Genomic DNA, 27,865 nt, shown 5'->3' on the forward strand with positions numbered 1-27,865 from the left:
AAAGAGACACAAAGAGAGTGTCCCTCGCAAAGATTTTCCGCTAAAGAAGCTGTGGTACATATATACAATGGAATATTACTCAGCCATAAGAAGAGATGAAATACTGCCATTTGCAACAACATGGATGGACCTTGAGATAATCATGCTAAGTGAAATTAGCCAGACAGAAAAAATTGAAAATCACATGATATCACTTATATGTGTGATATAAACCTAAAAGCAACAAATGAACAGGACAAACAGAGACTCATGGACATGGACAATGGACTAGTGGTTACCAGAGGGTAGAGGGTGGGGGAGGAAGGAAGAGGTAGACAGGGTAAAGGTGGTCAAATATAGAAGGGTAGGGGGAGCGTGAAGTTGGTAAAGGGGATCAAATATGTGGTAGCCGAAGGAAAGTGGACTTTGGGTGGTAAACACACAATAGACTATATAGATGTCAAAATATAATGTACACCTGAAAATTATATAATTGTATTAACCAATGTTACCCCAATAAACTTAATAAAACAAAAAAGATACTGCTTTATTATTCCATAGGCAACCCTATTGTAATCTCGGGCTGCTTTTTACATCTCTCCCACTATTCTGTGAACACTCAAGAATGTTAGTGTCTGGATCTTATGTGTGGTGGTCATCACGATGCGTTATATATACAGAGCTGGCCTTCAAAACATGTTCATTGAGAGAGGAAAGAAGAAAGGAAGAAAGGAAGGAAGGAAGATAGGAAGTTGGTTAGTTTTGTCCAAATGCACTGGAATGAAATACATGACATTCAGATTTAATCTAGTCTAAGGTTTAGTCTATTTTTAAATAAAATTAAATTAAAAAAACATTTGCTGAATGACTTTTATATAACACATTAGCTGAATTAGCTGTAAACTAACGGTTAATTATCAGAGAAACTCTTAGTGAAGAAAAGCAACATGACATAAAGGAAGAGACATTGGCTCTCTACTTGCAGATTAAGACCTTGAGGTACAAAACCCCCAAATTCCACTTCTTGAATATACATTATAGGCAGTGTCTAGTAAACAATGGAGAAGTGCTCACCTTACAAATGATGAAAACAAGGTTGCTTTTTAAGAGCTGAACTAGTAAAAACTGTATTATCCATCTGTGAGAGGTAATTATGAGCTGAAATACCTCAAACTATTATCTAAGTGACCAAGCTGCAATCACAGCTAAAAGGAAAACAGCATAAATAAATATATATTATGCCAAATAGAGACAATGATATGGAGGTAATGATGAACAGAAATGATCAATATTTAGAAAAATTCTCTAAGTAAACACATTGGCTTTATGGTTTATACATCAGCTCTTTGTCAGTTTAAAAAGTGCAAGTTAGTACATCTATCTGTCTTTGTGCAGTGACAAAGATGAACACATAACCAGAAGGCTGAAGAACAGTTACTGAACTGTGGTCATTTCATCAGGGTTGATGTGCTTGCTGTGTGACCCTGCCTGGCTACCAACTGGCCTGCCCCAATCAGATCTCACTATAGCCAACCGCCCCCCATCACCCCACCCTACATTAAAACAAACGTTTTAGACCAATGTCAGCACAGGGAGTCCTTTCATCAGGATGACAACACAAGGCCAAGTGCATTCCATTCACGACCAGACATGGACTCAGAATGAAATGTAACTGACACAGCCCAGCTCCTAAGTGACCTTCAGATGCCAGTGTCAGTCAAATGAGTCTAAAGAAAAATTAAGCTCAGGTTATATTGCCACATTCATCTGGAATGCATTAAGAAATGAAGACATGGAATGGAGATGATTTTTTAGAACTCAGGAGCCAACTCTGTGGTGGATTACGGGGGTGCTTAAAGCAGGAGAAAACTAAAATGGTGTCCGCAAGTCCTAGAAGTCTATAATGCTACAACTGACATTTCCAATGCTATAATGTAAGTTCACTTCTGCTTTATGTAAGCACGTTTTTGCTCAGAGTAGAATATTGGAGAAGGTTATCTTATTCAACTCGCAATGAACATTCAATCCAACAAGGCTGGAATGCCATGGGAAGAAGGTTTATGGCCCTAAGTTGGTAACTGGAATATCACAAGGCTGGAATGACTTTTACCCACATGGCAATCTGATATACTATAGGGAGACATGCCTAAAAAGAACTGAATAAAGTCTAAGGTGCTATTGCCATTGTGAAGATTCATATCCATAGTGCTATATGTCATGATGATGGAACCAAGCATGCTTGGTTTTCACCAGGCTTACTGTTGTTCAGGACAAGACGCGGCCACCGGAGCTGAAGAACAGCTTCTAATGTCAATGACTGAATCAAAAACATTAATCTCCTTGACAAAAAAACTATAAAGTTCCCTGCTGATATATTTTTTATTTTTTCCTTTGTCCCAGCATCACAGTCTCCTTGTTTGAGTTTACCCCAAACTCAATTCTTCTAAAAGACCTAACACCTAAAGTTATGGAAGAATCCCTTTCTAATTTTGTTGGTGGATCTTTTTAACTACCTTCTGCCCTTAATTCAAATCAGCTACAGCAACCATTTTTGGAGGTTTAATATTTATACTCATGTATTTAATTCTACTATTAAGCTTAAATATTAAAAATAGATAGCTTATTTGAATACTCTGTGACTATCATCTAATTCAGGATATTTTTAGTTTTATGTGGAATTTTTAATGTTTGCAATAAAACTAAATTGTAAGCCCTTAACAAAGCTCCTTTGAGAGGAAAAGTAGTATGTGAAAATATCATAACTGTCTCCTAGTTCAGGATCTATGGGAGCCTTCTGCTGAGTACCAAAGAAAAATAACTTTGAGGTAACACGCACTGAAACCTGAAGGGCAGTGTGGTTTGAGGTTCTCCACTGTTAAATCCGTGCTAAATTCTGCTGAAACCATCTATAAGAGATTGTATTACCACTCAGAAAATATCAGCAACATATCAAAATAAAGATTTACATTTAATTGACTACTGAGAAAAGGGAGTATTGTTTTCATGCAAGACATTTCAAAAGATAAGATGGCTTTTAGTCTACTTTTCTAGGGACTTAAAAAACATATATACAAGTAAAATTTCCTCTCTTTAAATGTCTCATTTCAAATTGAGCCAAAGACAACCAAGCTGAAATAGCATCATTTGAAAAAAAGAAGGGATTAAGAAACAAGGATGCAACCAAATGGATGAAGGAATGTGTTTCCCCATAGAAGTATCCCAACTAATGAGAAAACGATGGAATTTGTATATTATTATTTTGAAAAGTTCTAATAAAATAATGAATTTAGGCAAAGATCATTAGTGCCCAGTAATATCATAAAGAAACAGCCAGATATTATGTACTTCTTGACAGAATATACAGTAGCATCCATGAAGTATTCTTCCCCCACTCAGATTAAGTCTCTAGGTCAAACTAACAGTTTATAGGAACCACAGGGGCATGACAAATAAAACCATGGCAATACAATCAGCAAAATCTTATAGGAAACTTCACAGGACAAGTGACGTGGTCTCTTCAAAAAAATAATTACAAAGGAAAAATAAAAGATGGATGATAGAAACCTCTAGTTTAAAAGAAACCTGAGAGACACCGCAAAGGCAATGCATGAAATTTGTTTGGATCCTCAAACTAACTGTAAACAAAAGGAATAACTAGTGAGCCTACAATCAGAGAAATTAGAACTACATATTTGATGATATTGAGAAGCCATTGTAAATGCTTTTGAATGCATGATAATGGCACTAGAGTTATGCTTGAAAAAAATGTCCTTATCTTTCAGCCACATACTAACATTTTTAACTGATGAATTATGACTGCGGGCTTCATAGCAATCTAGTTGGTAGAGAAGCTTCAGGTACAATAAGAGTGAGCAGATGGTTTTGTAGCTAGGAAGTGGGCGCATGTGATTCACTATAGCATCTTGATTTTTTATAAGTTTGACATCTTTCACAAAAAAATAATAAAAACTTTAAAAGTAGGGGGAAAAAAGTGATGGAGAAGACTTACCCTGCTGGATATCCTTCATTTCTAAATGCAAACTAGATATCAAGATTCCCACAGTTTGAGATCGTTTTCCATCCAATAATTTGATGATCTGGAATTTAAAAATAAAGTTAACACAAAAAAACACACAATCTTTCAGAAGTATGTCAAAAACGGTAAGATTTTTAGATACTCTGATTGATGAGCTATACTGATACTACAATCACTCTATTTTACCAACCCTTTAATTTGAAAGTAACTTATGTATAGCTAAGACATTTTAGAAAAAAAACAAAAACAAAAAAAAACACTCCAGGTTCTACTAGTCTAATACAAGCACTAAAATCTTTATAATATTTCACTCTAATTTTTTTATTCAAACACATTTTAATTAAGTTGTAATTACAACATATGTGCAATTTTATATCCAACTTTTTGGCTTATCATTGGCATATTTCCATGTCATTACTTTTTAAGTCTCTTCATAGCCTCCATTCTTCTCAGCTGAGTCATCTGCTGAGTGGTTTAGGGAAAAGATCAGTGTGATTTTGACTCAGCAGTTTTATCAGTGACATGGCCTTGAAAAAATGACTTAACCACCAGGATTTCAACGTCTTCGTCATGCAGTAGGGCTGACTATACTTAGCTTGCACATTAATTCTAGAAATTAAATGACAATGTATGTAAAGCACCTAGTATAGCTGTTGACATAAATTATTTAAAAATTTTTCCAGTTTGTGGAGTCAAGTTGCTTCATATTTGTACTATTATTAATATAAGCAATACAATGCTTTGTATGTGAAGCTTTAATTTTAAATTGTTTAAAATTGTCCTTTTATAATAATATATATGTGTATCGAAACTTTTACAATTTTTTAGAAACTTCAAATAACTCATTGCCAATTATTTCAGTCGTTATGTCTGTTCCATGGAGAGCTTTTCATGGTTTTGTGTTTCTCTAAACCTAGTAAGCCACATCAGTTCCTAATAACATCACACAATGGTAACTAAGAGAAAAAAAGTTATCTTTTCTCTTGTGGCACTGCTACAGAAATCAATATGACATGCACTCAAAACATCACCAAATCTTATGTTTTTAAATGCACTTTCCTGGGTAAAATACAAATGAAACTAAACGGCTATGCCTTCCCTCCTACCTAGGTACTACCAACTTACCAAAATATAGTGAAGACAAGAGCAAACCATAACTAAGACCTACATGTAATATTGGTACTAGACTAGCTGAGTTGTTTGTTGGTTGAACAGTAAGAGATAACATGAGTTTGTTCCAACCAAGCTTGTCTAATTGTGCAAACTGTCTAAATACCTATCTATCAATTGATTCTGAATTATTTATTGCCAGCCTTTTGTCTTTCCTTCTTTATTGTCAGGCCTTTGTCTTTCCTTCCTGTGCTCAAAATGGCTACTTTTATATAAGAATTAGACCTAAAATACAGTAAATACCAAGCTTTCCTCAAAATAAAAGGAAAATCTGACTTTTTTTTCAATATTAGCCTTAGAAAAAGATTCTAGGGCATATAGAATTTCAAGAGTTTTAAGATACAAAAGAAGGTACTTGGTATTTTTATTTATTTTTTATGAAAGCAAAAGCAAAAGAGGAAGAGATTATGTGTAATCAAGTATCTTTTTTAAAAATGCAATTTCTGGCTTTTTCTTAGATTTCAAAAATTTAAAGTGAAGTGATTTTTAAAAATCAAATATAAAATTAAAAACATTCACATAAGTTTTATATAAATATTCTGCCATGTATGCATTCATTCAATAAATATCTGCTCTGTATCTGCTATGGCACTGCTCTGGACTCTGGAGATGCAGAGACAACTGAGGCCAATCAAGGCCTTTGTTGTGAAGTTTGTAAAGATCAGTGATTTAAGAAATCTTTTTGGTAAAATTGCTGAAAAGAACCAAGAAGGTGAATACAACCATCACCTGAAGTAATTGCAAAGTAAATTCAAAAGAAGAAAGGCTTTGGGAATTAACTAGATCTATTCTTAAAAGTCCAGAATAGTGACTGGTACAACCTTGGCTATGACACAAACATCAAAGTCAAGAAGAGAGGCACAGGAATCAAATTCATGACAAGATCACACCGGGTAGCAAAAATTTCTTTAAACATTCTCCAAGCTATTCAGTTAGGGTTCTTGAAACCATGGGTAACACGTTCTACTCATGAAAAAGACAAGGTTCAAATGCTAGTTTTTCTAATAGCTAATTAAAAGAAGGCAAGAGAGCCACCACAGGAGAACTGAGGGAGAGGGACTGAGATTGAGATTGGCCGTCAGTGGGAAAAACAAGCAAATCTACCCCCACTTCACTGTTCAACCACTGCTAAACTGTGGAAAAAATGTCACCACAGTTAGCCATCCTTGCAATTTTGTCTAATGACTTGGCACAGCAGGTATTTGGAAAGAGGATGCTTGAACCTATAACTCCACTAAAACAATAAGAGTTTTTTGAAATGTGGTACCGTATCCTAAAAAGGGGGATGGGGAGTAAACAGTTGTTAAGTCAAAGCATTTGTATTCTCTTTTCTCTTTGTGTCAAATTCTCTGTATACCTCTGACTAGACTTTCAAAATACACTTTTAAGTTTCCATGTAGTCTTTTTCCAATTGTGAAATAATACCAGGTTTCTCAAAAATCGTTAAAGTGGTAGGAACACAGTGGACACTGAATGGATATATGTCCTAAGCTCTCTTGGTTTCTTTTATCCCCATAGACTAGAAAAATAACATGAAACCTACCCTACTAACACATTTTTAAATTTACAGTGCAGTTTTTTAACTATATGCACATTGCTGTTCAACAGATCTCTAGAATTTTTCATGCCACACAATGGAAACTCGAGGCCACTGAATAGCTATCCCCTGTTTCCTTCTCCCCCTCAGCCCCTGGCAGCTTTCTGCTTCTATGAATTTCACTACTTTAGACACCTCGTATAAGTGGAATCATGCTGTATTTGTCTTTCTGTGATTGGCTAATTTCACTTGTACAACGTCCTCAAGGTTCATCCATCCTGTAGCATGCGACAGATTTTCCATCTTAAGGCTGAAAAATGTTCCATTGTGTATATATACACATACACATCACATCGTCTTTATCCATTCATTTGTCGATGAACATTTAGGTTATTTCTACTTCTTGGCTATTGTGAATAATGCTGCAATGAACACGGGAGTGCAAATATCTCTTGGAGATCCTGTTTTTGATTCTTTTAGATATATACCCAGAAATGGGGTTGCTGGATAATGTGGTAGTTCTATTTTTAATTTTTTGTGGGCCCTCCATTCTGTTTTTCATAGTGGTTGCACCATTCTACATTTGCACCATCAATGTATAAGAGTTCCAACTTCTCCACATCTTCACCAACTTTTGTTTTTGTTTTTGATTCTGATAACAGCCACCTAAAAGGTACGAGGTGATATTTGGTTTTGATTTGCATTTCCCTGATAATTAATTAGTGATGCTGAGCGTATTTTCATATACCTCTTGCCCATCAGTATGTCTTCTTTGGAGAAAAGTCTATTCAAGTTCTTAGCACATTTTTAAATTGAGTTTTTTGTTTGTTTTTAATGAGTTGTAGGAGTTCCTTACATATTTGGGGATATGACCAACCTCACCATAATATAGTTGAAAATATTTTCTCTCATTTCATAGGTTGCCTTTTCACTCTGTTGACTGTTTTCTTTGCTATGCAGAAGCTTTTTAGTTTGTTACAGGCACACTTGTCAACTTTTGCTTTTGTTGCCTGGGCCTTGGTGTCATATCCAGGAAATAATTGCTAAGACTAATGTTATGAAGCTTTTTCTCCCTTGATTTCTTCTAGGTATTTTATAGTTTCCGATCTCATATTTAAGTCAATAATCCATTTTGAATTGACTTTTGTTTATGCTGTAAGATAAGGGTCCAATTTCATTTTTTTGCACATGTTTATGTAGTTTTCCCAACACCACTTGTTGAAAAGATAATGTCTTCCTGGAACATTCTGTAGTCTTGGTACCCTTGTTGAAGATCATTTGACCATATATGTATAGATTTATATCCTGTTCCATTGGTTTATAAGTCTGTATTTATAACAATACCATGCTGTTCAGAATACTGTGGCTTATAATGTTTTGAAGTTAGGAAGTGGAGGACAATATCAAATTACAAGGGAAAAAAATGAAAGTAAAGAGAGGGTTAAAAAATGAAGAATAGAATAAATATATACTTTAAAATATCCTTCTTAAGTATGCAAAATGACTCAAAGAAAACATTAAAAGAAAGAACAGATTAGACTAATAAACAGAACAAGTGAGAGTTCAGTCAGTTAAAAGTCTGGTCCAAGACTTCAGCATATATTCAGAGCTTTCTGAAATTGGTTAGAGATTGGGTAGAGCAGGATATGAGGAGAAGGTGTCAGGGGCAGGAAGGAGGAAAAAAATTTGAGAACTGAAAGGGGGGAAAAAGAGAGGTGTTCTGTACGATCTCTGGTCATATTTTGTGAGCTTCTATTCAAGTCTTGGCCAATCTGGTCACAGGAGCACAGGCCAGAATAAGTAAGGGTTCTTTTGTTGAAAACACATTTGTCAAATGAGTTCTATTTGCTCAGGTTTAAAGATGTATCAAGTTGTTAGTTTTTCTATTTTCTTTATGTAAATTATTTTTAATTATAAAAGCAATAAAAGATTATAATAAAAATATAAGCTATTTAGAATGAAAAAAAGTAGAAGGTGGCGTATTCTCTCATCCCCCAATTCCACTGCCCAGCTACTGTCACTAGTAATGGAGTTGTCTCCTTCCAGACCTAAACATGTATGCATGCCCATATGTGCGTAGGATTTTATCTTTATAAAAATGGCAAGCAATACATTTTGTTCTGTACCTTTTCTCATTCTGCATCATTTTTTCTTTTACAAATACATTACTTATATCTTCCATATCAGTATAGACATATTTCTAAATATGACATATAATTTAAATATTCCTCTATGGGGGACATTTAGAAATTTTCCAAATTTTGTCAATTATTAACAATGCTGTAATGAACAACCATGCAGATACATCCTTAGTAGCTTGTGCTTGTATTTCTGTTGGATAGATTTATAGGAGTTGTTCAAACAATCTGTCCATTTTAAATTTTGGTAATTATTGCCAAATTGTTTCTAATAGGTGCTATCAATTTACACTCCTGCCAAGTTTTTGAGAGTGACCATTTTCCTGTTTCTTTGCCCACTGTGGATTTTATCAATTTAAAAATTTTTGGCCAATATGATAAGTAAAACGTTTTTTCACTACTCTGCATTTTTAATAAGAGTAAGGTTCAACATTTGGTTATTGGTAACATGTTCTTGTGAATTGTCTTCATACCCTTTTTGCAATGTTTTCCAATTACTAAATCTATTAGGCTAGTACAGTGCAAAGAAATTTAAATAAAGACAAAGCTGAATAGCTGGAAGAAAGATATACACACAGAGATTGCTGTGGATAAGGGGCATTTTCTAAGGCAAGCAGAGGGAAGAGAACTACCTTGTACTGCACCCCAACCAAGCACTCAGTGTTGTGCCTATCTGCACACGAGCCAATCCAAAAGGACAGCTGAATTGGGGGCAGGGAGCACCAAGATATTGTAAAGTTTTATTCCTTCAGTGGTCTCCTCTGGATTTTCAGAGCCATAACAATATTTCATGCTCAAGAGTCCCATAAAGTAAGTGTAGTCACCTTACTGCTAGGGCATTAAAAAAGGGGCACAGGAACAGAACACTTTGTTCCGCTAACACAATACTCCTTTTTGATATTTGTGATCAAATATCACAACTCTATACCCAGATATATACCTATTATCTGAGACATTTACCTTCATAAAAGAATAGCTAGGAAGAAAACATTAAGGAGAGGAAAAGATAAGAGTGAAGAGAACTGACGGTGAGAAAGAACAAAAAAAAGAAAAAGAACAAAGATTTAGAACATGACAGTATTTTTTTAAAAGATGCTCAATTTGTTGTCAATAAAGAATTATTATTGTTTTTAAAACAATTTTTTTAGAGTCATGGTGAAGTTTCAAATAAACATTGAATTTATGTGGAAACTTATTAACTGAAAATTTCTGTTGTTTTTCTCTTATTGCATTATATTCACTCTTGATAAGCCAACCTTTAGAAAGATAAAGTGAACTTCAAAAATTGCTCTCTGAAGAGCAAGAACATATGACAAAAAGAACTAATATTGGGTATTATTCTCCCCAATCCACTAGCTTCTCTAATACATTCTAGGCTTGAAAGAAATCAAACTCAATCACCCAGACCTTCCGTATCTATCTTACTGAACAATATGCACTGGTAATCATGATGATTACCTGGAAAATTTTTAGAGATTGTCAGATATTTAATAGTCTGCCCTTTTTATAGTAGGAAACTTAATTAACATGTTTAAAAGTATAACCACAGGATTTTAAACACAAAAGTTATAGCAAACCATTTATTAATGCAAAAATCTAATCAGCACCAATCCATTCTTCAAGCATTCTGGTTGTATTATCCTGTGATACTAGTTTTTAAAAGCTGTCTGGTCCAAGTCAAAGATTCCCAGCAATATGACAATTTAAGTAGAAATACAAATACAACTAAGAACTACAGCCATAAATACAATGGTCCTTCCCGCCAGCGTTTAGCTTTAGCATGCTAAGCTGCCATTGCCCCTTGGCCAGCTATGGAAAGTGACTAGCATTATAGTCTGGTGACTACTTATTGAGAGAAAAGTCAGGAGACCAGTCTTCTACTTCTAGGCTGCCCTGACTCATCATCACGTGGATGCTGAAAAGCAGTCAGTTCAATTTGAATGAGAAAGCTGTTTCGGCAATCTTTCCCTGAGTAAACTGAAAGCATTTCCCAAAGTGTTACCTTCAGTGCCTTTTTCCTGAAACAAAAGTCCAGGTCTCAACTTCAGAAAACCTCTCCGTAAAGGAGAGCTGAGAGAAGCTCTACAGACCATAAACCCCCAATGATACTTTAAGTCATTCTGGTTATTCATATATGAAGGGCTCTTTCTATCCTGCATGGCCATCGGGGTGAAGGTTCTTTCAGGCACTGAGACCGGTCAGCAGTATAGCTTTCACATTGTAGAAGACCTTGAGGCCAGTCTACCATATTAGATTGCAGAATATTGGTAGAATTCCTGATTGTATTAGTCTATAGCTTCATAATATGCATTTCAAATGAATGATTTTTCCATGTACATGTGGGGCTAGTAGGCAGAGCTATGCCTTGAAACTCCCAATATGACCTCCTTCCATATGGGTTATTAGAAAAAAAGTGCCCACTCCATGCTATTCAAGGAAGATAAGCCAGAATACATTTATGGAAAAGTATGAGTACTTGTGAAAGTTTGCTTATACAACGTATACGCTGGATGAAGTGGATTTTGGAATCATTTAACTCTTAGCATTGAAGAAATGCCTAACTTATCCTTCTGCCTTTGGCTTGGTCCAGAAGCCTAGATATTTAAGGATGGACTTTACTTGAGAAGAATATTCACATTTTAGAAAGTTACTAAGGTTACATTCATATGAGGCACACATTTTTATAGCCATGTTCTATCACCAAACAAATATAACACAGTCCTAACTCAGCTAATTATAAACATAACCTAAACTTTTCATGCTATTCCTATTCTATGACTACTCTCTATACCCATTTTTCATTCTTCTTTGTCCTCATGTGCAGATTACTTGATTTGTTTAATCCTCTAAATCACTTTCTAGTATTAAGTAACCTTTGGCATCAAAGTATTTTCTTTTACTATATCTTACTCAAATTCTTCCTGCTTCCATTTTAATCATTTTCTGCTCACAGAGAAGGTAGACAATAGCTGGTCTCACCATCTCCAACACAAAGTTCCTTCATAAACCTTAAGACTTCCATTTTTTTTTTTTTTTAAACAGGAGATGCTTTATATTGAATCCTTAAAAATTAGTTTTGAGACATGTGAGCAAGCCCTCAGTTTATCTTGGTCCTATCTGGAGTCTGCTGAACTTGGCAGCACATAGCCTTCTCCTAGGTATAATTAGTCTAGAGGAGAATGCAATTTGGGCAGAATTCCACTGACCTACAAGCTGACCTTGTGCAGGAGCAAATTCGCAGGTTATGTTAAACCCTATTAGACATGCCTAGTTTAAGGCCAAGCCTTTCCAGACCCCTGCCGCATGCTGGGATTAGGGCATGTCACACATGTGTGCTATCACATCGCCTAAGGAACTCTCACAAAGCCTTCCAGAGTGGGGAAAGGCAGGCCCACATCTCACACTGTCTAAACCTGCACCTTGAGCCAGTGTTTCCAAATTATTATTTCTTACATATGTGGATTTTTAGAAAAACCTGCCTCTTTGAATAAGAATTAAAACAGAAATAGGAAGACAAATTTGCTACACTGGAAAAGCCACACCCTGACTATTCAGCTAGAAAAGTCTTGGCAGACAGACTGAGAGAATTCCTGCCAGGTCCAGTGGGATTTTCACATCTACATAAAATCCATATATATCTTAAGCTTTCTGCCTGAGCTTGGTAGACATGGCCAGAAGTAAAATTAAAAGTAAATGGTCTGAATAGACCATGAATGCTGGGACCATGCTCAGCGGAGTGAGTTTGGCACAGTTACGAAATTAAAATAATCATAGAAGTCTTCTTCCAGGGAGCCTACCCTGTCTGCAAATGAAGATGATTAATTTCTACACCTACACCTTTGCTAGACACCAAACACATTCGAACCTATACCAGATCATTACGTATTCTTCTCTGTGGCTTAGTCCTTGCATGTGAACTCAGGTTCAGTCACAGGATTTCCACCTCCGGTAAAGTCAGTATTATCACAGAGCCTGGAGAAGAGGCACCAGGTCTAGTTAAATACAGCCACATGAGTTATCACCAATGAACTTCTCCTGGGCACTGCAGGCAAATAAGTACATGTGAAAGTTGCTGTCTTTCCTCCCCCACCAAATCACCCTCCCCCACCAAAAACAAATAGATATAAAATACACATACATAGGTAGACATTTAGTTTCATGACAATGATATATATGTGTGTGTGTATATACATATATATATGTATGTGTATAAATACATATATATGATATATTTTATATACATATAAAATATCCAAGTAAGTGCTGGACATTTTCGACTATATAGAACAAATGAGTACACGGTTTGCATCTCTCAGGGAGATCGAACACCACAGTGGAAAATACACAAAAAAGCAGACAATCTGACACTCCCAAACAAAATTCTGGAAAATATTGTTTATACTATTTGTGCCTTCAGACTGGCAATATCTTTTGCTTGTGCTTCATATCAACACTCACTGAATGCCACTATTTGACAAAACTACGGACATGAAGGGGCTGGAGTAAAGCACATGTGCTACTAATGACAAGTCAGCCCGTCTTATTAACAGCAATCTTTTGCATTTCTAAGTCACTAGCTCCCAAAGGGATCAAAGTGCTTTCATAATGACTGTGGCATTTATCTTAAAGACATTCTGGTAGACTAGGTTGGAAAGTAGGTAGAATCCTGTTAGAGAGGTAGATATCGAGGAAGCCATCTAAGGGCTATAAGCTCTTGATGATTGAGCTGATAATTTACTCTAGATACCACCAAATCATAAATAACTTAGTATGGGGTCTGACCTTGGCTAGATTAGAGAGTAGTGTCTTCTTGGGGGGTACCAGGGGATCCCTAGGTTTTAATTTTACTCTTATTTAACTGTCACCATTTACATACCCCCAAATTGGAAATCCTCATTTTATAATAGAAATCTAATTTGGAAAACAGAGTGAGAATTGCCTAGTGGAAATTTCAATAAATAACATAAGATAATACAAGGCCATGAGACATAGTAGCCCACAGATGCAGGCCTTATATACAGACACACATCATAGGAAGAAGCAACTGACACAACCCCACTGTATGCCATTTCTAGTATAGCAGTGACCAGAGATGAGACAGGTAAGCAACTATCCCTCCCAGCTAGTGCCAGGAGCGAGGGCCAGCTGGAGGGAAATGGAAGAACCAGAGTTGGCAGTCGTCTCGCTATCTCTCCTCATGGCGAGTGAGTGCCTCTCTGGACACATGCAATTGTTTCTCGGCTGGTACCCAGGAAAATAAATGCTAACTCAGCTTCCTTGTTCCCTTCTTCTCCCAAGCTCTATTCCCTGCCACTCTTTGGCACCACACCCAAAGGAGCTGGTTGTCTGGATCCACAGTGCCATATTATGAAATGTCACCTGACTTGATACAAACAAGTCCTTGGTACTAATGGCCATCATGGCCAGGTATGCTTCTGGGTAGTGACCTCCATCAATTGGCCTGAATAATGCTTTTAAAATAAGCTTTTTACATGCAGCCTGATTATCTGTCTCATTAAATGTTTCAAGGCAAACTAAGCTTCACTGTTTTGTCAAACTGTTAGGTCTGAATCTCTTCCATGGCCTTATTTTTGGGGACACATAAAATTGCTCAGATGAAGTTTACTTTAAGGATTTAGGCTCTTCACCAAGAAATGTGAAAAGGCAAATTGTCACCCTGTCCTGCGTCTGAGAACATATTTGGCATCCCGTTCGCTTACTGATGAGACAGAAAAAACCTTTTATTGGTTTTCAGACTAGTGGATTCGGCTCAAAAAGCAAAGGGAGAGAAGGCCACAGCAGGTAAGGCTGTGACTGGGCAGAGGGTAGAGGGTACTGTGGGATTGAGAGGGATAGAAACGTGGGCAGGAGATAATCCTGATGGTTTTAGAGTTTTTGTGTCATGTATAAAACAAACTCCAAAACAAAATCATACCCACTTTCTCACCGATTAGAGACTTAGGAGAGAAAATGATCAAAAGATATCAGTGCACTCATTGCCCTGTGTTTAGACCCAAACTACCTCCACACAAAGGTACAGATGAGAAACATCATCCTATTATTGCTTAGAGCTCAAGGGCCCTTAAAGAGTGCTTTCTTGTAATAATCATGAAACAGTTCTAAATCACTGAAAACTAATCTGGTGAGAAGCAACTGGATAGAGGGCTGCATGGCAGAAAAAAAACAATGAAAAAGGAAACAGATCTATGAAAAGATCCAACTTATGGTAAAACATAAAACAAAAACAATACAAAGTACAGGCCCACTGTCCAAGATTCTGCTTTTCAATTTGATGGTGTGAGTGCTAAAAAAATGAGAGGAAATAGGATCTATCTTTGGAACAGAAGTTAATAACATCAGGATAACTCAGAAAAATTGAATTCCATACTTTCAGGTTGCCTCCAACCATCATGGCTCAACTTTCCCAAGACCAGGAACTTATTCCACATGTTTAATTCAACCTTTAACAGCAGGGTGCAGAATTTATTTACTTCTATTTTAGGAGAGATGAGAGTTTAGAGGCTCACCACTCAAAGATATGCCAGAGGCATGATGCCGCAGGATCTGTGAGTAGTGTTTTACTGCTTTTCTTTTGTTTTAAATTTCTATATTACAATTCCACTTTCAATTCCTCCTGTCCCACCACCCAATCTGCTTGGCTATCAATGACTGGTAGAGCACATGTTCCTTTGCTTTTCTTCTTATACTACTGGACCTAGCGTTGAGGAGAAAAGTGAACACTTTCTCTCCATTATTCCTAAATTGAATGGGAAACATTCCCATACATCTACATACTGTAGGCAAAGCCCTTAGAGTTTGTTGGAGGCACGAGAAAGTTGTCTATAGTTTAAAACAACGAAGAATTTGTGTGATATCCTCTAGAAGTTTTGCGTGTATGTAAAGTACCAGACCTCATTAAAAATGCAGATTCTCATTTACTAGGAATGGGATGGGACCTCTTTTGGATTTAATTGTATTCCCCCTAAAAAAAGATGTTGAAGTCTTAACCTCCAGGATCTCAGAATGTGGCCTTATTTGGAAAGATGATCATTGCATGTGTAATTACTTACAATGAGGTGATAGTAGAGTCAGATGGGCCCCTAATTCAACATGGCTGATGACCTTATAAGATGGCCATGTGAAGACATGAAGCTAGCGAGGAAGAATGCCAAGTGATGATGAAGGCGGAGACTGGAGTCATGTAGCTGCAGGTCAAGGAATACCGGAGACTGCCAGCAAACCACCAGAAGATAGGAAGAAGAGAAAGATGCCCCTCCCAGTTTCAGAGGGAGCATGGCTCTGCCAATACCTTGATTTGAGACTTCTAGTCTCCAGAACTGAAACAATAATATTTGTTAATTTTAGTTATCCAGTTTGTGGAGGTGGCCTAGGAAACTAATACAGGGACCGAGATTCTTATATTTCTAATAAGCTACCAAGTGATGCTTATGCTGCTGGTCTGTGGACCACACTTCGAGTACCCAGGTGACCACAAATGAATGTATTAGTTTATTTACTACCATTGGCACCTTAGCATGGTACCTGATATATATGTATGACTGTATGTTTATATAATCGCTGATTCCCAGAGCTTTTTTGGCTATGGCTGGAAATGCACCCCTTTCTCTATCCAGCAACACGGAATCTTCTCTAAAGCTACGTGCTCAGTCAAAAAGGATGGCTTTCTCATATAAGGCTAATCCCAGATGCACAGAGAGCCATACTGCCCTGAGAATTCTAGATTAAAAAGTTTCTACGACCTTTGGACTTCCTGTCTTATCGATATAATTTCTCATTTAATATTAAGACATTGAACCTAGTCTCATGTATATTCTTGGTGGCTCAAATAGGGCTTTTCTCTCCAAAACTTAAAGTGTCAGGCTTTTGAAAGAACACATGCTAATAATTACTCCAAGCTGGTTAGAGATAATGGGCAACAGAAAAGTTATTATCTTCAATGTCATCGTATGTCTTTGATATGATAATCATTGCATTCAAGATATCAGAAATGATGGATGGCCTTTGATTTAGAGTGTACCATGATGCAAATTACCTGGCTTTTTCCCACTCCTGTTTGGAAGGTGAAGAGCTAGTGACAGTGGGTACTCCTAGCATTAGGGCCTCGAGCCACTAGACGGCAAAAACTATGACAAAATTCAAAGAGAAACACTTCCTTCTTTAAAGATACCTAAGGCTACTTTACTTTTTCCTTTTATGGACATACTTCACCTAGAACAACCTTACACACAGTCTTAATTTGCAGTCGTTGCTAAAACGTACACTATTTATAACCTAAGTCATTCTACTCTGTTAATTTTCTGGCTAACAACAGTTGACATGAGTACCACATCGCTTCTGGTAGACTAACTGAGTTCCTTCCATAAACATAAAATGACAATTCCAGGAAATGTTAGTAAGAAAAGAAAGATGAAAGAGCACTGTATATATGTATTTTTAAATTGCTACAAGACTCTGTTAGGGCTTACGGTATATAACCCAGCACATTTCCCCTATAATTAGTCTTTATTATCCTCCTTACTTTCATAGCACATCCATCATAGAAAGTGAGCATACATTATATTCTATTCTTCAGTCATCCATGTGAATGGAATAACATAATGATCCAAAATATTTACTCACCATCATCCATGAAGAGTGAGCCCCTTCATCTATTTTGACTGGAATCATGAATATACATACCCTGAAGTTCTCTCAAATAGACAAGTGCAATAAACACATGGTTGGTAATTTATGCAGAGTCACCCTGATATGACTACTAATTCTAGGTCCTTTCCTTTGAAATACATCTCATTTCAGCAAGGATATACACACCTCATCAGTCATATTGCAACAAGGCAATAGCCTCTAAGATGTGAAAATCTAAACCACTTTGAGTTTTAAGCTAGCAGAGTAAAGGCCTTTTCACTTCTTTTCTCCTGTAAAATCAACCCAAATTATAAGACTGAGGGGACCTGAAACACGAAATCTATCTTCAGTGAAACTAGTAGACCCCTTTAATTTCAAAACAAAATGTGAACGCAGAAGTAGATAAAAGAGTGGTAAATTCCATGGCAGAGTGACGGAAGGACAAATCTAATTGTCTGCAGAGAAAGGCAGAACCTCAGACACACACAAATTAGGTGCATCATGTACTTGGGAAGGCAAGGGTGAAGTGGGAGCAAAATATAAGGTGATTATTTAAAAGCCACTCTATAGGCAATTACGTATCGGATGTATAATCCCACCTATCATGATCAGGAAGTATAGTTTCAAGAGAAAATCAACCAGGCAGACTTAAGACTCTTGGACATCAGTCACACAGTGGATGGCATTGAGGTCTTGTGCTAAAATGGAGGAATTATTAAAAATTCCACATCCTTTCTGGGCTTCTCTCTCAGAACACTAGCAGTCAGGCTGACAACCTGAGCCCCCAGTCAGGTGCCTGGAGAAATTCTGTCTGGAAAAATGGATCAGTCTAAGAGCAAAGACAAACATATCCTACCACTTGGGGGGCCACGAATGAAATTACTGGTCTGCAGTGTTTACCCTACTGTGAGATCCACCACTGGGCAAACCTTGTCCATGTATACTGAGCTTCCACACGTCTCGATCTAATATATAAAATAGTAGCCAAGAATCACCCAATACCTGAAAAACCCTCTACCATGTAATATGGAGGTCAAAATGAACAACATATATGTGTATTAAAAAGGAAGGAGTTCCTTTCCTTCTATAGTAAGGAGAGTAGTAAGCAGAAGAAAATATAAAGAAACTATAATTTATAAACTTAGAAAATTAATTTTACTCTTGTTTTAAAAAAAGTAAAATGAGCTTTTATAAATTAAAATATAACTCTGAAATACAAAAATCCTTGTCTACCAAAATGGGAATTCCATGGTAACTGTCTAAAATTGTAGAAGCAATAGACAACAGAGTTCATACCAGAGAGATAGTTCTGAAATCTGATGCCTCTGGGGGTCAAGGTGGGAATGGGATGGGGAAAAATGGGAACTTTTTATTTTCCTTTTAAAAGCTGTGAAATCTCATACAAAATAATAGCATATGTACACTTATGTATAGTTTAAAAGATGCCGAAAATAAATCACGTACTCACACACATCCCTTAAGAAAGTGAGAACTACTAATACCTTTGAAGGCTACTTTCCTCCACAATTTTCTTCCAAAGGAAATATTCTTCTGAATTTTATGTTTATTATTCTTTTGCTTTTTTAAAAACAATTTTGCTACAAATGTATGATTCCATAAACTTCTTTGGCTTTTCATGTTTTTGAACTTCAGACCAACAGGCTCATTCTTTTGTGACATTTTTTGACTTAACATCGTGTTTATGAATCATCAGTGTAGTTGCAGTTGACTCTTTTTCAAAGCTGTATAATATTCTAGTATGTGGCTTTACCTCAGTCCATTTATCCATGCTAATGATGAACACTGTTGTCATTTTCAGATTTTTGCTATTACAAACAAAGCTTTTACAAACATTCTCACATGAGTCTCTTAGTACAAAGGTACAAACATTTGAGCAGAGGGTGTACACACGTTCACATGAACTAGAAAGAGCCAAATTGTTTTCCAAGTGTATAGAACAACTGACCTTCCCATTAGCAGCAATGAGAGTTCCTACTGCTTGACATCCAATATGACTCTCAATATTTTAGCTACACTTTTCAATTTTTGCCAAGCTGGTTGGTCTAAAATGGTATCTCTGCATTTCCTAATTGCTGCATTATCTTTTTATGTTTATTGACCATTCATTCCATGACAAGCCTGCTCATATCTTTTACCTTTCTACTGGAAGGTGACTATTTTCTTATTGATTGGTAAGAATTTTACCTATATTTTAGATAGGAATTCTTCTTCAGTTATTTATGTTACAAATCTCTTCTCCAAGCTTTTGGCTTATCTTTTCATAACCTTTGTGTTATCTTTTGATGAGCAAGAACTTTTTAATTTTAATATAATTTTATTTTAATGTACATGTTTCTTATTTGATTTATGCTTTTTGTGTCTTTTCCATGTGAGGTTAAAGATATGCTCCCATATTATTTTCTTAAACTATTAACTTTTTCCTATCTCATTCATGTGCTTGATACACCTGGAATTAATTTTTATTCATGATGTCAGGGTAGGATCTGTTTTCTTTCCTTTTGGCCACATATATCTTGATTTTTAAATTTTTTTTAAAATAATTTCCCCACTAACCTGAAGTACCACATTTGTCATATATTAGTTTCCATGTATGTATGAATCTGCTTCTGAACCCTCGATTCTTTTCATTGACTTTTTTTTTTCTGTGCAATTATTATCACACTACAGCTACTTTACTACCTATTATTTAATTTTTATTGACGAGGTATAATAAGTATCCTATCTGTTTTTTCTTATCAGAGTTTTTTTATTTTTCTGAATTTTATGTTTATTATTCCCTTGCTTTAAAAAGTAATTTTGTCACAAATGTATGATTACATAAAATTTTTAGGCTTTCATGTTTTTAACTTCAGACTAAAGAAATCATTCTTTTGTGATTTGACTGTTTTTTCTATACAGCGTATTGAAGGTTGTTTTAAAGTTATTTTTGAAACTTTGCTCTTCCATACAAATTTTTAGAATAAGCTTGTCAAAGTCCAAGTAACCCTACTTAGATTTTGATTGGAATTACTTTGAAACTAGAAATCAATTTGGGATTAACTGACATCTTGCTTCTCCTATTCATGAAGAGACTATGTCTCTCATTTTATTTAGGACTACTTTGATGCTTTCAATACAGTAATATTTTAGACATTGCTGGATTCAGTTTGCTAATAATCTGTTTAGGATTATTCAAATCTATATGAGAAAAATTGGCATGTAATTTTTCTTTTATTTCCTATCCTTGTCTGGTGTTATTATAAGGACTATATACTAGCTTTGACTGTAACATCATTTTCTAGTTTCTATTTTGTTGAAGAAGGAAATGTTTGGCGTAATAAAATCATCTAGGACTCATATTTTGTGGGAAGATTTTAAACTACTGATCTAATTTCTTTAATATTTACAGGATATTCAGGTGTTCTATTTTTTCTTGACTGTTTTGGTAATTTATATTTTTCTAGGAAGTTATTTCATTTGATTTTCATTTATTTGCAAAAGTTCGCTCATGGTATTCTCTTATACATTTCTATTGCACCTGTAATCACATTCATTTTTACTTTCCTAATATTATATGTTTGTTTTGCTCAATCTTGTTGAAAGTTTGTCAATTTTTTTCACGTTCATCCCGTATTTATTTAAGTGCAATCAAATACAGCAAAAGAACAGATATACCCAGCATTCCTCCAACCAGAAATCTTTATAACCAGCACACGATGACCTCAGAACAGTGCAAAATGCTGAGATTAACTTTGGAATCATCAAATAAATCTAGATGTAATTTAAATATTTCAGTTTCTTATTTTATTCTTATTCTCTGAGAATTAATAACACATGCTACAATTATAAAAGGGGACTAGAAATAATAATTACCAATTTAGTGTATGACATAGGACTAAGAACGTTCTCCTGTACATGATATGCCTCAAATTAACAGTTAATATACTGCTTAACATGACTGTTAACTGTAAACAAGGTAAATGCTCAAAGTGTTAGATAAGTATTGATTTTTTAATGCAAAAATTCTCTTTAAAAAATTAAGCAATCAGAAAAAGAGCTTTTGGGATTCTCAATATATTTTAAATTTTATTTTATATCTGAATATAGAAGGTAATTCTAAATAATATAATTTATGTCAAATTATTAAAATATACCTTAGATCTTATTTTAAGCCATTCATTTAAAAAATATTAACTATTACAATTTTATACCTGAAGGGAAGCTCAAAATGTCATTTCTCCGGCTTTTTTACCTAGAAAGAAGTTTAAAGAAACACCATCTTTCACTGTCATTACTAAAATTATATCCATGTTTAATCAAACAGATATCAATTTTGCCAAGGTCATTTTATTAGTTTTCAAAGAACAAATTTTTGATTTTATTGATATTCTCCACTGTATTTAATTTTTTAAAATAATTTTTATTTTCCTCTTTTAAAATGTATTAGGTTGAACCATATAAAATTATAAATATTTGATCACATTTGACCTACAAAAATGGCTTTTCTTGTCATGCAACCTAACATTTCCTTCTGATTTCTTTGGTTTGTTTTTTTTCTTCTAGCTATTAATTTTGGAAACTTAATTTATTTTTAACCCTTTTCTTTTCTAATATAATCACTAAGACCATACAGTTTAGCTATATCCAATGAGTTTGACAATCAGTATTTTTATTTTTTGAGTTATAAGTGTTTTCTGAATCTCATCATAATTTCTTTCTTGATCTATGAATTATTTACAGGTGTGAGTGTAAATTTTCAAAGGCAAAGAGGTTTATGTTATGGACATATTTAGTTGTATTTTTTGTTAATGATATATATATGTATTTCTAACAATTTTATTTGGATCAGAGGCTATCATCTGTATGAAAAATTGCTTGAAATTTCTGGAGATTTGCAGGATCTTCGTTTTTTCTTAAGTCTTTTAATACTACTTGAATTTTAAATTATATCCATGTATTAGGTTGATAAAAATTAAGAAAGTATAATAGTTAATTGTATATTTCATTATTAATCTAGAAAACCTAAAATATCATACTTTAAGAGTTTCATCATTATTTAAATCTGCCACACATTTATATTTATTTATTTATAGCCTATCATGTTCTAAAAGAATTTAAGAAGACTATATTATGTTGCCTGCTAACAGCTGGCACACTTAAAATTGTACCATAGAGATTAATAGTACTAGAAAATGGAAACAAATTTTGTTATCTTTTTATTCTATTAAATGGTTTTCTCTTGACACACTTTGAGGACATTCATCTCTGAGCATCTAGCTTAAATTCATCTGCTTTAATTACATACTTGTGTCCCAGTAGTACACACACAAAGAAATGACAGGGTAAAAAGCAGCTCAGGTAGCTATCATTGAATGAGAAATGAGGCTTCTAGTTAGAACCCAACCTTCTGTTCTCCTTTAAGGGTGACATTAGAGGATTTTCCCTTAGCCTTATGCCTTACTACTCCTGATGGTAATGATGACAGTAAGGATAGCATGGTGGCGGCGGCAAATATTTCTGAGTCAGGCACAAAGCTAAACACTTCACAAAGATTATTTTAATTCTCATAATCACTTTTGGAAGTAGGTACTATTATTATTCTCACTTTACAGATAATAGAACTGTACAGAGGAGTCTTAGGAGAGATGAAGGGACTTGCCCTATGGATAAAGTGTTGACTCAGAAAGAAAGAGCCAGGCCTATGTGGTTTCCAGAACCCCCTGTTCAACCACTACACTACTGTTAGGTAGCTAGTCAGACGAGGGACAGGGGGAATGAAGGAACAGGAGCCAAAACTAGAGACCGCCCAAAGAACATGTATTGGTAGTCAGAGAATTCCTCCTGCATCCCCAGAGACAAAGGACAGGAGGTCATAGTCTTAGTGGCCTAATCTGGCTACAGACACCTGCACGGAAGGTAGTACTCTGATTTACCTACAATTTAAGCTTCATTATAATACTATGTTTATGCCTGGAAGTTCATGAATCTAATTAGACTATATTCTGGATAAGCACATGAGCGCTAGGCAAAGTTATATAGCAGCCAGATGTCAGTCAAAATGACCTCACTTGCTAATCACCTAGGAACGCCTCTGGAACCACTCCATCACGGCCCAAATATAAGGCAGACATTCCCACTTCTGGGGCCTTTTTGCTCTTTTTGACCTTTTGGACCCTTTTTGTTGGTTATTATGGTTACAGTGCTGGGACCTCCTTGGGGCATTCTTTATCTTTCTAAAATACATTTTTAATAAAACTATTAAATCTCAATGACCTGTGATTCTTCACTGCTGTTACTTGGGGAAGAATCTGAGAGAAAATGCTAACTACACTTCTGCCCCATTGTTCTCCGTCCCCCTGCCATTGGGGTGACACCAAACTCCGATCAGCCCCAATAGTGACACTCTCACCTTCCATAATTAGACTAGTGACTCTTGGTGCATGGGGCACGTTGGTGGAAGCAGCTTGTCAGAGACCTGGAGCTCAGGCCTCTACTACAGCCCTGTCACTGGCTTCTTGGTGGCTGAGGTAAACACCAAGATCTTAGTTGATAGGTATGAACTCCCTGTGCTGGTCTGAGTCCTATCTCCTTCTCTGTGTGCCTTCAGCCTCAGAGGTTCATCCTTCCCCCCCCACCCCCCCACCCCGGTGGCGATGAAATGGTTGTGTCCTACAGGGCTAAATTGTTCAGACGTCTCCACACCCCAAGAGTATATGTAATACACAACAAAAGCATCACATGGCCCAGCTTCTCCAGTCTTACTAAATCATTCCAAACATCTTATGCTTTAGGCATTTTGCTGATACATTCTGAATCACATTCTTCTCTAATCAACACTCTCAATGTCTCATTTTTTCCTATTAGTAAGATGATTATAGTACAGAATGAACTATTTATAATAAATCCCAGCTCAAGCAACAGTGGCTTTCAGTTGGCTTCATCTTAAAAAAAAATCTTTGTTAATTAGTGTACCTTATCCCAGTGTTGTAACATTTATGTTCCTGAATTGAACAGGGAAGAAGAGAACCACACCCCAACTGAACGATCCAAAAATCTTCAGAATCAATATGAATGAAATAACCATTTGAAAGCAAAGTTTAAAAGTTTTTGTGCTTGTTGTAAACTAAGGAAGTTGTACAACAGAGTCAACAAGAGAGTAAAAAGTGATGTGATAATTAGGTCGTGAATTAACCCCCTGGTACTTGCAGCTCTATACTGTTTTTAAAGACCCCCCCTTCTCACCTCCCAGGATATTTTGCACATGCAAAATGCCTAATGTGACTAATAAGGTAACTAGCATAAAAGTTAATTAATGAAAATGAAAACGCTAAAACTCAAGTTATTTAGTAACCAGGGCCTGGAGCCAGTTCCCAATTAAACTACTCTTCTGGTGAAGGAAGGGATCAAAATGCCCAATAGGTTCCATCTGGCTGCTTTCTGTGGGTCAATCTACAGCCTCAAGTCCTTTTCGAACCAGCCTTTCCACCATCTCCTTCCATCACAATGAGGAGCTAAAGGCAGTCCTCTCCACCCTGACCTGGGGAACTCTGAGGCTCCCCAGCTCTCACACGCGAGGGGCTCAGCTAAGGAATCCAGCTAGAAGCAAGCATGACTCACTAGCTCTTCCCAGCCCAATCTCTTTTGTCATTCATTCCACTGGAGGGGCCCCTAACCCTCCAATCCCATTTGTACCCCACTGAGGAGATCTGATAATGGTCCTGGCAGAGCTGTGGCTTTTCATAATTTCTGGCAGGGGCCTCGCTGACCCATAACATGCCTACACACATGATTTCTTCTCATACTGTCTTTGTAAATTGACCATGGCTAACCTTGCTGCCCTAATCAGATCAATCAGAATAACATTTCTTTAGCTGCTGCATGCTGGCAGCCTCCTGGGTTGAGGCGTGACTCAGAGTCAGGCTCAGATACAGAAGGCGGATTTTTGAGTTTCCAGAGGTCTCAGGTTTCCTTTGCTTTTATCACAGTTGGTGAGCTTTGTAAGGCCCGTGTTTACAGCCATGCAAATTAGCCTCAGCTGGAGAGAAATCAGGTCAGGCCCAAATGAAATCAAGCTCTGGGCCAAAAGGTATATTATCAAAAATTGGAAGTGTGGCCATAGTACTGGGGTTAAGCCAGACTGTCCTAAGAAACACGTGGACAGCTTTGTCTGGTGTAACCTGAACTCCTGGCTTAGCGTCTGGACCCTGAAAACGCTGAGAGATGGAGAGGAAAATAGTAAAGGGCCACACAATCCAAAGGAGGCTGGCCAGCTTGAATAATGGCTGCTGCCACCAAATGCATTTTTTGTTAAGTGGAGACAAGTGTGAATGAGAAGGGAAATCGTACATCTTTGAAAGAAGAAACATCGCGGTTGTGAGGGCAGCTTTAGTGTACCCTGTGTTACTCACTGACAGAGCAAGATCCAAATTCACTTTCATTCTACTCACACGCTTGTATATACTCCGTTTTAAAATGGATGCTTGAAAGTGTCCACATACAGATATTCTACAGATATGTCGCATCTGGAAAGCATCTTTAAAAACATCCACTCTAGATGCCATGACAGTTATAGAAGGCCAGAGAGGTTACATGGCTAGATGCTCAGCAGCTAACTACTAGTTACCTTCCAGACAAGCTCTCCAGTGCCTTTCCATTGCTGTCTTTCCCATCATAGTTCCAGTCCTTTAGTAGCCCAGTACATAAAGAAAGTTGGTTTAATACAATTCTCCAATATATTTATGTCTTAAGACCAGGTTTTATTAAAATCCTAACAACTATTCTCTGAGCTCCCACATACTTATGACTCATGCAACATGGTACTGATGGTATCAGGCTGCTTGATCTATCAGATTGTGCCTGGATCTGAGGGCTGAGATGTTGGGTCATGTGTGAATCCTTTGTCCATCTACCCTCGAATAAATAATACAAAAATTGGTGAGTCTTAAGTGTTCCCCCATTTGCAAAGTAGAAGTAATAACCAGATTGTTGGAATTCATCTAATTAAAGTTCTCATCTTTTGACAGATGAAAGACATGAGACCCAGAAAATTTAGGAGACTTGCCCAATAGTCAATAGTTGGTTAAGGTCAGAGCCAACAGGTATATATTAAGCGTATGCCCATGAGAACATTAATATGTACAGGGTCTGTTTTGACCTTTGTAAATATTGGAGATGTTCGCACTTTGCAAAACATTTGAGTTCAGTCGCAAAAGTATCTCTGCGACCTGAGTTTGTGACTTAAGTACACATATAAGATTGTTGCCTATTCTTGTTATCTCACATACTTCCAAGCTTAGAACTGGAGGCCAGAGGAGTCCTTGCCACGATCAAAGCACCAGCACTGGCACTCACCTTCGAACTACTATCTAGCCCTGGCCCACGTCACAGTCTTAGAGAAGGGCCTGTGATAATCATAAATGCAAGAGGTCCAGGAAAAGACAGGCAAGACTTCAAAATTTTCCTCAACTAGAAGGAAAGGATTGTACTTTTAAAAAATGCACATATTTATAACGTTTCTCTGATAGCCTACCTCATAATATCCAGTCATTCTTCTTCATTTTCTAATTAGATAACCCCAAATGTATATTCAAACAAATCTTCACTCCCTTTAGATATGGAAATTTAAAAAGCTATAAGCTCACTCTCTCACATGCTGTGTGTGTGTGTGTGCGTGTGTGTGCGTATAGATGATTCCAGAAACAGTCCCAAAGGGGCTAAGTATAATAATTCATAAATTTTTAGACTGCAATCATTCATTCTAAGCAGTGGAACTGTGCCTACTAATGATTTCTATTCTACTAATTCCTACAAGCCTTTCTAATATGCATTTGGCTCCCAATATTTTGTGTGGATAGTTTGCTGTGAAATTTGGCCTCATAAGCCACGATAAAGAAATTTAACAAGACTAAAGAGGGTACAGAGGGGCAGTTACTCTCTCATAGGTTCCATTTCTCAATGCTCTGGAATCGAAGATAATTTGGCTTTATATCTCAGCATTCTGAGGTGCCCTCTTGTGGTTTGGGGCAGGTAATGAGCATCCTAATGATACTGCAGTTGGCCGGAGGTGCAAGTCCAGATTAAGTTACTGTTTAACAGCCAACGAGAGAAACAGTGTTGAATTCCAAAAATAATATTCAGATTCAACATTCTGAAAGAATCATTGATATCCATATTTAAGAAATTCTAACCACCTTTTTTTTCCTCCCCAATAAGTAAATAAAGTAATAGTACAACTAAACTTTTTGGGTCATCTGATTTCCAAATAAAATTTACAAGGCAGAATTTTCGTAAACTGGTGCCTGTCAAGAACTAAAAGCTCCTGTTTGCTTTCAGTAGATTTGACCATTCCGGGGCCTTTAA

The 27,865-nt window shown here is 36.3% G+C and overlaps 1 protein-coding gene across 1 annotated transcript in view; it reads right to left on the bottom strand.

The window, feature by feature from the left end:
* LOC102882001 (formin-1) overlaps nt 1-27,865 on the bottom strand; it is a 250,661-nt gene that overhangs the window by 137,329 nt on the left and 85,467 nt on the right. The window contains 1 exon segment of the mRNA XM_015595813.2: nt 3,989-4,076. Within this exon segment, the coding sequence (XP_015451299.1) occupies nt 3,989-4,076 (88 nt within the window).

The sequence above is a fragment of the Pteropus alecto genome, unplaced genomic scaffold (genome assembly GCF_000325575.1).
Source record: "Pteropus alecto unplaced genomic scaffold, ASM32557v1 scaffold86, whole genome shotgun sequence".
Lineage (NCBI taxonomy): Eukaryota > Metazoa > Chordata > Mammalia > Chiroptera > Pteropodidae > Pteropus > Pteropus alecto.